The sequence below is a fragment of the Balaenoptera physalus genome (assembly GCF_965194825.1).
Source record: "Balaenoptera physalus genome assembly, chromosome: 1".
NCBI classification, from domain to species: Eukaryota; Metazoa; Chordata; class Mammalia; order Artiodactyla; family Balaenopteridae; genus Balaenoptera; species Balaenoptera physalus.
Window position 1 is genome coordinate 184,275,951 of NC_138882.1, and position 13,410 is coordinate 184,289,360.

The 13,410-nt window shown below is 40.7% G+C and overlaps 1 protein-coding gene across 12 annotated transcripts in view; it reads right to left on the reverse strand.

Annotated features, from left to right (window-relative positions):
* Positions 1-4,108: 4,108 nt before the first annotated feature.
* Positions 4,109-13,410, reverse strand: part of DDI2 (DNA damage inducible 1 homolog 2) — a 43,119-nt gene continuing 33,817 nt past the window's right edge. For 8 of the 12 annotated variants that reach the window (XM_082423650.1, XM_082423647.1, XM_082423646.1 and 5 more), the window contains one exon: positions 4,109-12,417. In XM_082423650.1, the coding sequence (XP_082279776.1) occupies positions 10,526-12,417 (1,892 nt within the window). In that variant the 3' untranslated portion in view covers positions 4,109-10,525. The remainder of the gene's footprint in view (positions 12,418-13,410) is intronic. The other 4 variants (XM_082423644.1, XM_082423643.1, XM_082423649.1 and 1 more) reach the window with 4 other exon arrangements.

Consider the following 13,410-nt stretch of genomic DNA (forward strand, 5'->3'; position numbering starts at 1 on the left):
TCTAGGGGATTTTATTTTAAAATGTTGAACGTCCAGTTCCTTCCTCCTTATTGTCCAGCCAGCAAGATGGGTTGGTGAAAATTGGGATATCATTCAACCTCCCTGCTTCAAAGGCTCCAACAGCTTCCTGTCAGAGCATCTGGAATGACATCCGTACTCTTCTCTGGCCTCCGAGGCCACAGCTGATCTGGTTCAGCCTCTCCGCCTGACTCATCTCCTAATCTGTCCGCTGGTGTGTGCCAGCTCCCACCAACCTTCTGTTCCTTAAACAAGCTTGTGTGTTCACATCTGAGGACCTCTGCTGGGAAAGCTCTTCCCCAGGGCGGCAGAAGCCTCTAGCCGTTCACCAAAATCTGCTCCCTCCACAGTGACAGCTCTGTAGCCAGGCAGTGCTAGACCGTATTTCCCAGCCTTCTTTGCAGCAGGCCTGGCTACATTATCACGTTCTTGCCAACGGCACGTGGACAGAAATAAAGTGATCCACGTCCAGGCTGGACTGTTAAGCCAGTGGGCGTTCCTCCTCCATGCTGGCTCTTCTTCCACCAGGCAGGATGAAGCGAAGGGGATGTCAGACTTACAAAACGAGAAGAGGCTGCTTCCCTGAACACTGCCTGGAGGAGACCTATCAACGAGGAACACTTGTCTTGGACTATATAGCATAGGCAAGATAAAAACTTTGTAATAAATTACTGAAATTTTTGGCCTCTTTGTTCCCTCAGCCTAGCCTAGTACAGTGCACCCCAAATCCTTACCTGGTAGGAGCCTAGCCAGCCAGCTCTCAGTTTAAATGTTAGCTTCTCAGAAGACCTTTCTCCTTCATTACTCCACATTTAAATAGCCTCTAATCCCTTATAGCACGCCCACCTACTAAATTTTCCTTGTAGAATGTATTACTTTCTGCATTTTCTTGTCTGTTGTCAGTCTTCAGAGAGACTGCTAGAACATAAGCTTCACAGGAATATGCACCTTTGCTTAGTTCATGCAATGCTGCATTCACAGCACCAACTCAGTGTCTGGCACATGATACTCAATGTTTATTGAGTTAGTATCTTTTGATTAATTTTTTTTAAAATAAATTTATTTATTTATTTTTTGGCTGCGTTGGGTCTTTGTTGCTGCAGCGGGCTTTCTCTAGTTGCGGCGAGCGGGGGCTACTTTGCGGTGCGTGGGCTTCTCATTGCGGTGGCTTCTCTTGTTGCGGAGTACGGGCTCTAGGTGCGCGGGCTTCAGTAGTTGCGGCGTGTGGGCTCAGTAGTTGTGGCTCATGGGCTCCAGAGCACATGCTTAGTAGTTGTGGCTCACAGGCTTAGTTGCTCCACCGCATGTGGGATCTTCCTGGACCAGGGCTCGAAACCGTGTCCCCTGCATTGGCAGGCGGATTCTTAACCACTGCGCCACCAGGGAAGTCCCTGATTAATTTTTAATTCAATAGGGATGCAGAAAAATTTTTAGCTGGCCTTAGAAGTAAAAGAACAGAAAGAGAACTAGAGCCAAATATAAGGCTGCTTCTCTTTACATCTGATTTGGGCCTTTTCTATTCTAGGAAGACAATGGATGAGGAATTATGGCCCAAGTCTGTATAACCATTAGCAGAGAGGTGCTGTTTGCCAACGTCCCGAATTAGTCTTAGATGTGGGTCTGATAAAAAGTACTAGCTCACATGGAAGCCTGCAAACTTACTAACCTCAGAATGTCATCCGCCTTTTTAAAATTTTTTTTTTTTTTTAAATTATGCTTTGGCCGCACCGCACAGCTTGCAGGATCTTAATTCTCCGACCAGCGATTGAACACAGGCCCACGGCAGTGAAAGTGCCGAGTCTTAACCACTGGACAGCCAGGGAATTCTTTGTCATCTTTTAAAATCCACGTTAAACTCAAGGTCAACAGTCATCCTGGGCTAGAATCCCTAAACCTGAAAACTGACCTCAGTGACCTGGCTGGGTTTCAGGCCGTTTGTCACTCTACTTATGGGCCTTTGAGATGATAAACTGTGGAAGCATAACGCTGCTCACAGATTTATTACTTCAATACATATCTGAGGGCCTAGTATGCACAAGGCAAAGTTCTAAGCACTGGGAGATAGCAGTGAAAAGGAGACATAAATCCCTACTCTCATGGAGCTTACATTTTAATGGGGGAGAAAGATAATAATTAAGAGACAGAAGTGAAATGCAGAGTATGGTAGGTAGTGTAGGTGTTAAGCAGAAAAATGAAGGGAAGTGACAAAGATAAAGCAGACAGAGAAGGCCTTACTGAGGTGGTATTTGAGTAAAGACCTAAAGGAAGTGAAAGAAAAACCCATGAAGCTGTTCGGGGGGGAAAAGAACATTCCAGACCAAGGAAATAGCAAATACAAAGGCCCTGAAGAGAGCATGGTGAACTCAAGGAATATGGAGTTCAGGGTGGCTTAGCGAGTGAGGGGGAGGCAGGCAGGAGGTGAAGGCAGAGAGGTACACAGGGGCCTTGGAGGCATTATAAGGGCTTTGGCTTTCACCCTGAGTGAGATGGGGGCCCATTGAGGGGTTTTAAGGAGAGGTGTGATCGGACTTAACAGAATCATGCTGTCTGTTGTGCTTAGAACATTATGTAGACAAGGGCAGGAGCAGGGAGACTTAATGCGATAACCCAGGTGAGAGGTGATGGTGCCTTGACCACGGTTCTAGAAAGGATCAGATTTCGAATATATTTTGAAGTGGAGCCAACAGGATTTAGGATGGGTTGACGTCGTCATGAAAGAAAGGAGTCAAGATTTGACTGAACAACTGGAAGGGTGAAGTTGCCATTTACTTCCCAGGGAAAGGCACAGAGGAGCAGGTTGGGGCAGTGAAGTATTTCTGGCTCAGGGAACTTCAACTTCAGGTATCTGGAGTTGAAAAGGGAAAATGTTGACTTTTAGTAACTTTCTAGGAGGAACCAAGCCACCCTAGCTCTAATTTTTTTTTTTTTTTTTTAGGACAAAAATCCATAGATAAGGACTGGTATAGTTAGTTGGTTAATCCCATTAGAACACTAATAGTTCTGAACAGGGAAGCAGTATCTGGTGACAGTTTAGCGCTTTTATGTAAGATGGCAATATGTTCTGCTTAATTCACATTCTGAAATTTAGAACTATGTTCTTTTTTGAACTCTTTTTTCCCATTTCTCTGTATTTCTATTTTTAAATGTATATCCTACCCTTTTCTTAAATTTTCCTCCTCCAAGCTGTAGATACATAGATTCCTGCCATAAACCCCCCAATGCATTTATTTCCCTGATACTTTTTAAACCTTTTTTTTTTTTTTTTTAAATAAAGATGCAGTGAATTCCCCTTTCTCTGTGCCAAGGACCCGGAATTCTTTCCACCAATAACTAACGTCTCACAATTTCCTACCACTCTAACAAGTACTAGAAATCTCATTTCAAGTGAACTGATTACCAAAAGATTGAGATCTGAACAATGGCAAAATAATTGGTACTTCTTACCTCCAACTAGAAGTAGGCTTTGCTCTCAGCATTCTTTTTATATAGGCAAGGAAAGATAACAGAACACGGGGGGATTTGTTCAAACTACTCCCTGTATATACAAGCTGATCCATGTACATTGGAAATCCTTTCAAATAAAGGCCCCACGGCACAAACTCATGCACAAAGCAGTAACTCCACACTAGTTAACATCCCAGGGTGTTTCCCACTTACTCACAAACCCCTACGACCACCCCAATAGTCCCCCATTTTATAGACAGGGAAACTGAGGCACAGAAAGTTTAGGAAAGTTACCCAAAGTCACACAGCTAGCAAGTGGCAAAGCTGGAATTCAAACCCGAGCAGCCTAGCTCTAGAGACTAGTCTGAACCACAATACCCTGTCACCAGTGTTGTTTCTATTGCTGTGCATCTACTGCTTGTGCAGTCACCAAATGCACACATTTCACATCAGCAGATGGCCATGTCCTCCTGCAGTGTTTATCTGGAGGTGACTAATGGCTTGGAGATGCCCACTTCTTCTGGCGTTTAGGTTCATGGCCACAAGTCACAGTGCCTGGGTATAAGTTATTTAAAGTGCAGGGAGAGAGAGACAAGGACAAAAGTAACCAACCATCTCAATTTAAAAGAAACTGATCAAACAAGAGTTTATGATAAAAACTTTATTGTCTTAAATATCAAATGTTTTACACATCACTTTTTCTTCAGAAAGTTCCTATTAAAAAAAAGAAAAATAAAATAAAGTATTTTGATTACTTAGGGCTGACTTACATTTCAGTATCTGACAAAAACTCAAACCCAAATGCATCTAGTTCACTCAGCTGCAGAGAGGTCCTATGTCTAGCCTCTAAACCAATGGCACAATGCAACCAACTGTGGGATTCCTGAGTTTGGTTCCCTTAAGTTCTCAGAGTTTTCCCAACTCTCAAAACCAAAGCGTTATGGGAGTAAAAGAGCTACTGATTGGCAAGCCTATTTTGCCAACTTGCCTAGTTGTTCTTGTAAGATGCAGTAGTCTCAAAGCTTAAAGAAAAATCAGGAAAGCAATAAAAGTACAATTGCAAGAACAAAGGGGAAAAGAGGGGTTTCTATTTGCTAAAATTTGCCAAATATGGCTACAAAACTGGTAAACAAACCTTACTTGAGTGCAAAGCCCATTAGCCCAACTTGCCATGGAAATAAAATTTTGAATAAAAATGGGCAAGTCAATGTTCATTGTAAGCGCATAGTAAGAAAAAAGCAAATACATTGATCTGAGTATATCACCAGAACTATTTCGAAAGGATGATCAGGAGAATAGAGAATGGAAATATTATCATTCAGAGGGAAAGGTCTCAGATGGGAAGCATAAACTCAAAGCTGTGGGGCCTTCAGGGAAAGAAAAAGAAGTCTAATTACCATCAGGTAATCTCAGACCAAAGGAATCTAGAAACAAACTGATGTGACTGCCTCTGATAGGAAATTACAGAGGTCTTCCTTTCTTTAAGTCACTGATGCATCATTCAAAGTTGTATGTAAAACAAACTCATGGTAAACAAAATAATTTATTAGTCATGCATCTTCCCAGGAAAAAAATATACCAGCATGCCCCTTCCCCAAGTCAGCTAATGAAAACCTTCCTATGGTATGTATTCAAAGAAATATAATTCTGTAAAAATTATTCTAATTCTGTATTCCACACCCCCACCCCAAGTCTTCTGTAGTTTGCTTAACTTTTTTTAGGTAAAAGAAATATCCTCTAACTCCTATGCCCTTGCACCATTTTCTCTGTAGCTTTCATTCCCTAAGATTGTGCTCTGAAACTTATCTGCTATATCTTCTCACCTTTCACAGCCCCCAGAGGGTCTAGATTACCAATCACCAATACATAACAGATAAACCTGTGAGAGTTTTCTAACTGTAAACCTCAGAAGTCACTAGCAGTTAAGGTCCAGAAATTCTACCTGTATCCTTCAGGATTACTACATACATGGTGATGTTTTAAATAATGGGTTAAAGAATGTCCTTTTGATGGAGCTGTCCTGTAGAAACATTTGGTAGAGCCTTGAATCTTCTTGTAAGTAAATTTTGCCCACCATCCAGTCCCAGAACCACTGCTTGCTACATTTTCTGCTCTTGATTCCTATTTTCACATCTTGCACTCAGCTGCTTTAAAACAGCAAATCTTCCAGAATCCTCTGCTAAGTCCTGTTGGCCCAGATGGTTAGTATTCCAGAGCAGCCGTGCTCAGAGGGGGAGTGGGAAGGATGCCGCAGCACACTCCGTACTTCTACCCTGCATGGAAGGAGGTCCTGATGGAAGGAAAAGTTGACTGTCACTGGTGCATATTAGGTCATCTTCCATTTACTTGCACTTGCACTTCTATCCTGCCCAATTCCCCCTCCACCAACAGTATACATTGATTTCTGAATCCTTGATCTCTTCAAGCGTTTCTACCAAATGTTAGAACATTTTTTGTTGGTTTCTCCGAGTCCATTTTTTAAAAAATATTTTTAGCAGTTTTAGGTTCACAGCATCTAATTCCATTTTGAGCCTGATTTTCCCAGTTTTCTCTGAATTTGAACCAAATCATCCTAGTATGACTTTTAAAATAAATGATGCTAATAGGCAAAAATAGATCTTGCACTTGAAGCTAAAATTTGTTTCATGTCTCTTTACTAGACTGAAAGCTTCACAAGAGCAGCTTCCAGTCTGTTTTAGTCACTCCTGTATCCCCAGTGCTCACCAGTACCTGGCACACAGGCACTTAATGTTTGAATGAATAATGAACTCTTATTCAAAGATTCAAACTGCATAGCCTTCAAGAGAGTAAACGTTTCCTGTAATATAAGATTTTCTTGAACTTTTGCTCTGCCTTCACCACAATACTGACAGTGCAACAAAGAACATAATAAACACTTAGAAACCATTTTTTTGGGTATACCTGATACAAAAAAGCCATGTCATAATCCTTCTACCTGGGGAAATCTAATGATTTGGTGCAGGACAATTCTCAACCAACAATAAAGGTGAGCCTTAGGACCACTCCATGCATGCCTATCTCCAGGAGAGCCGTTTTCAGACTTCCCCGCTGCCCCCCTCCTTCCACTTTTATTCCCCACCCAAATTTGATGCCTCTGCTATTTGGAGAAACTAAGGCACAAGAGAAAATCAAGCATATCAAAGGTTCCTCCCCTAAGTTCTTTGATTTACTCGGTGAACTCCTAGTAACATCTACTGAGGGACCACAAAGGTAGAGAATTTGAGCCATGATTTTACATCTCTGGTTCTCAAGGACATGCTTTGCATTTACTTTGTTGTTAACAGGAATTGGCATTTTTAAATCTTTCAAAAAGAAAGCTATTTTTATTTCACAGAACTAAGTTAACATTCATCTTCTCGGAAGGGAACTCTTGAGAACTCTGTCTCTTTCTAGTTCAGCCGCGGACTACACTAAGTCACCAAATACAAAGGAGATATTTGGCTTTTTGGTATCTGTGCTAGAGAATGCATAATCCAGTTAGCTTCTCTTATGATATGTTACCACTGATAACAAGTTTGAAATACGCAGCAGTTCAATTATCCTGCTTATACTCTCTGCAGGTGGCAAAGAGATAGGAAAAGGAAATCAGAATGTACTGCAACTCTTCTGGCCAGTTACTTGCAAGGCTGTTTTTTATATACATAAAAACCACCATAACTGAAGACTACATCTGTAGATATAAAAATTGTTTGCTTTTTAATCTATGTAAAATTAACTGTAGGATATCTGTCTATCACACATGTATATATACACATGAACTGATGGTTAAACCAACTAAATTTTTATGGCTTTTACTAGGGATAGTAAGCTGTGCTAAGGGAAAAACAGGCAGATTCCACCTTAGCTGGTTATCATAGAATCAGTGACACAAAGTCTCATATATCTTTCCATGTAACTCTCTTACTGGAGAAATGCTCTGGGAAAAAAATACAAGGTGTGTGTCTCCCTTCAGTATATATGGAGACAAGGAGCTCTGGAAAGTTCTGTAGGCTGCAAGGCAGAACAGTTTTCATACACACTCACCATCTATGTAGTTCCCATTGCAAGTGGTAATCTTTATATGTTAATGGCTAAAGCCCAAACTGTGGGATGAAGGCTACCGGCTGATGTCTGGATGCCTAAAGAGGTACGAGTGGAAGTAATTCTTACCAGCTGCAACGGCAAAATCTATAGCCTAGGTATAGCTGTCTGGTTACCAAGCACATTCTTATACACAGGAACCAACCAAAGGGAAACTGCAGAAGTCATATAGGTAAATCTTCTCCTCTCTTTGGTGAATAAACAGATACCACCCTTGGAGGTACCTGCTGACCACAAGGCTGTCCATTACCGGTTATGGCAAAGGAGCTATCCGGTAAAGCAGCCCATTACTGGTTACGGCTGGCCATTATCAGTTCTGTTGGCAACCAGAGGAGTTCACAATGATTTTATCTTATTCTTGGAGAAGTTAATCTCTAATTTCTGCACTCTGAATAAAAACTGAAAACGAAGGTTCACTAGTGTCATGTTCCTGAATTCCTTTTGTGTTTTACAACTGCTAAATTTAAAAATGATTCAAAATCTTGACAATGTCAACAACTTGACTTTCATACAAACGATGGACAGGAAGATTTAAAAAATCAAAAGCAATTATAAGTTGAAAGCTAAATGATGAAAAAGGACAAGGATATTTGGCAAGTGGGTTAAGCTCAAAGTATTCCTAATAAGAATACATGTACAACGATAGGCCTATCCAATTTTCTCCTAGAAATAAATATACATATACATACAATAAAAGCTATCGTAATGAAACCTTTCCCAGATTGATATTCTATATCCCACCTGGGATTGACTCCCAAATCTCCACATTGTGAAAATTCAGTGGCTAAGCCTCTGAACAGTAGTCAGAGGAACTGCTAGTACAGAAAACTCTGAGGCCCATCTTCATACAGAAGGCCTTTTTGGAGGAGTCTACTGTCATAGACTCACCCCACTTTGTAACCCTACACTCATCCCACTTTGTGACCCTAAAGATTTATAAGCTTAGAATAAATTCCCAAGCATACCCATAACGCAAATCAGGGGCCCATTGCATTGTTACTAAATTTTGCTTCAATCATAGCACCACTACTTAATTACAGTTACAGCTCTAAGAGTCAGTTGACAGAAATTCTATCAGCAGGTTCCTAGTGCATCTTACATCTTTGGTGTAGGGCAGGCAAAAGGATCTACAGCACATGATTGTCTAAAAGAACACTTTAAAGACAATCTGGCTAACTTGTTCTGAGCGCCCTTCTGAACACAGTAAACTACAACTTTCTGTCAACCATTCCCTAACTTCAGAGGGTCATGAGGAATCTATGCAACTTTCCATCATATCACTCAGGCTCCTAACACACATACAAACCTCACAGCTAAAAGAAAGAACATGGAATAGGGTAAAAGAAATGTCTAAGTGCCCCCAAATCAAAAATTTTAGAACTCCTGAGATATGAGCCTCCATTTTGATTGTGCTCAATGACGTGAATTTTGACAGAAAGAATAAGCTTTTAAAGAGAGTAAGACTTTAGACAAAAATCACTTAAAGTTAAAAGTTCACAAATCACCCTTTTGAAGCTTCTGTTTCAAACACATTGCAAATTATAACCTGGAATAGGGAATTATCATTCTCAAAATTCTCTTCAATAAAACCAAGATTTCAGATTCCTGCTAGGTACATAAGAGGGTTTATTTTCCACGAAAAAAAGTATCTAAAATCTACCCAGTAGAATTATTGCACAGTGGGGCCCACAGGACAATGATTTCCAAGGGCTAGTCCTCATATAAAAAAAGGCCACAATAAATACATCTATATACTATGCCCCACTCTAACTTGACATGTGTAAACACAAATATGACGAACCTTGCTTAAAAAAAGAAACTCCTGAGGAAAGAAAGGGATGGAAAACTCTACCAAGGCCACTTGAGTCAGAAACTCCAATTACTATTTCCACTGCTATGAAAGACACTCACCAAATACACTGACCATTCCAAGCACCAAGATAAACCAGTGACAGGGTTATTTATCACACTTGAATATTTCACTCAGATCACAGCTCAAACTGAGCTTTAGAAGAACTTCCTAGAAGAAGATGAGTTTGGAAAGGAAATAAACTGCTGGCAATCAACCCACTAGCCGAACATAAGTTCATCATTAGTCATTAAGGGTTGAGTTGTGATCAGTGAGACGCTACCAAACCCAGTCACTAGTTAATTCCAGTGTTTAGGCCATTATTTTTCACTCACAGTTCTTGAAACATCACCATGACATTTGCAAATGGAATTACAGTTTTTTCTCTCTTTTTTTAAATCTGGGTAGCACCATGGTTCACTCTAATGTTAATTCCCTCACAGTATCCCACCCAAGATATCTGGCAATCCACGCAGCAGCCTGTGATGTACAAAGCAGCCCAAGTTTTAAACCCTCCCAACTCATCCCATTAAAATGTCAAATCCTAACCACACGAATAAAAACATACCACTCTAGGAGATATTCTTCAATTTCCTGTTACAACTGATGAATCATAATACATAAAGCACTAAGTATGATTCCAAACACCAAACCATGTAATCAAGTTTGTAAACCAAAAATTGAGTCAACAAGCCATACCTTGCCTACAGCACAGAAACAGCCAAATTATGAAGTTGATCTGTTTTTAGCTGCATGGGTGGTGGGATTTCTCACGGCTTCTGCTTTTTAAAGCATTCACTCTCATTCTAAAATGGTATGCTATACACAAAACCACCAATTTTATTCCAGAATACATCATCTTAATGTTAATAAAAAGCTTCTGTATGCACATACTGCCAATACATTTAAAAAGGCCCAAATTTTAACAAATAGACAAATTCATCAGACAAGAGATCATAAATTACTTTGGCCGAAAAAAATCTTTAAAAAAAAATCTGGCTCAACATTCTGCTTGCAGGTTTCTACATATACGTGTATGTGGTGAGTGTGTATGTGTAGATATATAGCTTTTTTTTAAGGGAATGGAGTATGGTCTAGCCCACTTTTCCATGGTTATGTAGGAACTACAATGTTCTTTGCTAGCAAAACAAGAAGTGCAAGGTCTGCATTTCCACCAACTCGATGCAAAGCCCCAAGAGCTTCCTGCAAAGTAAAGCCGGCACGGAGAATCCGGTTAATGTCCGCAGCAGGAAAAATTAATGGTGCAAGAAAGGAGGGACTTGATGATGGATGGCCGGTAGGTGGTACAAATTCTAGAAGTGGCCCTGCAGCTTCAGAACAGACATTTTCTCTAGTCTCAGGCCTGTCTGTCACTGGATTCTGTGTGCCCTGACCCAAATCTTTAATCAATATGAAACTGGATGACAAGGACTCAGTTTGCTCAGAAGTCTGACTGAGTGCATCCTCCTCACCTGCTAAAAGTCCGGGTGAAATTTCTACACCAAAGGTGCAATGTAGTTGGTTGGACGTTTCAGCTGAGGCTTCAGTGACAGAACTGCTCTCATTTATTGACTCCTTAGGCTTGGGGACACCTTCCTTATCAGTTAATACGCCATCACCTGGACCCCTGAAGTTAATATTTTCTACATCTTCTACTCCAGCGTCAGTTGAAGTGTATGTTAATTCTTCTGTCTTCACTGTTACAGATACGGCCTGATGAAAGGAGACCTGTGAACAGTGTTCACTCTGGGTAGCTGTAAGATGCTCATTTTGGGTCCATCTCTCAGAAAGGTCCTTAATACCTGTTTGGCTCTCAGTTACTGTCTCTGATTGACAGATAACTTCTTCCGATGTGTTTTCTGAAGCTGGTTTACTACTAATGACCAAAAGTTCATGAAGTTCCTTCAAGGCTGCCGTTACAGATGAGCAAGATTCCTCTGTGGACTCTACAGATGGCTGACAACTGCCACAGAGACTTATTAAAGAGGAGGGGCAATTCCCGTATTCTTTACTTGTTCCAGACATTTCAACATTACTTTCTGGAAGCTGTAAATCCTGAGTGGAAATGGAATTACTCAAAATTTCAGAGGAAGGGTTACATTTTGATGTTTCTACTTCCATCAAGGGATTATCTAAGGTGAGATCAGATGCACCGATGTTCCTGACACTGGTATTCTGACCACCTGCTGAATTAAGCACAGCAGCTAGGGACTCTTCAACTATATCTACTTCCATAAGTGTTTCTGAACTTGAGCAGCCAAAGCATCCTGAAGGTAGAATATTTTTCTCTGTACCCGAAAGGTCCACAGTCTGCTGTAGCCTGTCTCCTTTCATTGTAGCTTCCGAACCAATACTTCTTTGTTGATCCTGTTGCCTTTCTCCAAGAAGTTCAAGGTCCCCTGTGTTACAAAGATGTTCTCGGTCATGTAGAGCATTCTGTTGCATAACCTCATGCTGTTCATTCCTTGGTTCTTCATGCTGCTGAAGGCCACTCGCTTGACTCAGGTCCTGATATTCTGGATGCCAACCCTTTTCATCTTTTAGCCTCTGTGGTTCTTGCATCCTAGTGACAGATAAACTAACTTCCTGTCTTGTGTGGAGATGAGATGTGAGGCCCTGGGTGCTTCTTTCAGCAGATTTCTCTAGATTATCTGCAACAATGGCTTCTTCGAGTGAATTCTGCAAAGGCATAGCTGGACTCTGGTCTGCTGGAGCACTGTCTGCTGAAGAAGCACAATCAGAAAGATCCTGCAGAGGAAGATGTTCTTTCTTTTCAGAGGTTACCTGGAATTCAGCTGAAGCCTTCAAAGCCTTCAGAGCTCTAGGTTCAGTGCTGTCTGGGTCGCTGGGCTCAATAGGGCAGACTGAAGCAGAGACAGAGTGAGCAAGACTTGAAGGATTACCGATCTCAGGACTCTGTCCTGAAGGATGGGCTTGATGGTTAAATCCATCTGAAGTTGGTAATGATGACATTCCCAGTGAGGTAGTTTCTTTACCGCTTTTCTCTATATAGAACACAGTGAAAGGAAAAAAGATTAATTAGCAGGTTACAAAGGCCACTAAATTATCAGAGAACACAAATCTAAACAGGACACAACAAAATCAGGTCCTTAAACTTGGGTTTGTCTTATATTTATAGACTTTATACAAGAACCATTCCAATCATGGTGGACAATTTAACATCATAGCATCAGGATAAGAGGTAGGCATGTTCTTAACAAAATATGTGTACTGTCATTCAATATTTTTATTTAAGTACCACATAAGGGCTGAGTTAGTGCTCAAGACTGAAGGACATTTATGTATCTTTATTCTCAGTGGGTTCAGAACTCTAGAATAGTTTCTCCAAGTGTGTTCTCTCTATCACTTGCCCTAAAGTCACCTGGGATGTTTCCTAAGCATGCAGATTCTGGATACCATCCTTGGGATAAACCCAGGAATTTGTATTTTCAGTAAGTTCCTCAGGTGATTCTTAAAAGCACAATACAATCTTGAGGATTTCAGTACTAGAATGATTCTCGTGCCAACTCACTTTCAGAGTGTCAAATGTGAACATTGCGAAGTCTAAACCAGGTATATCTGGGACAGAGCAGGAATTATAAAGAGAAATAAGAGTGTGATACTACTCAGGGACCTTCAGAAGACAGAGGAGCAAACATTCTATTTATTTCTATCCAAACATTCCAAAAACTATGTGAGCTTGACTCAGAACAAAAAAAAGTGCTGAAGATCAAACAGATTAAATCCCAATTATTATCTTACCAAATAATGCAATTTTAAAAAGGATTATCAGTTACTTTATCACATTAACAACTAAGTAAGAATATTTAAGTACTTTAAGGGCAGGGAAATGTGGGCAGGGGAGGGCAGTGGAGGGATATAGTTCATAAATTTTCCAATAAGCAATAACAATTTAGATCCACTGCAACTTACTGACCACTCGTAAAAAATGGAAGGATTAAATACCACACCTCAATGTAAACATCATGATGTCTTTA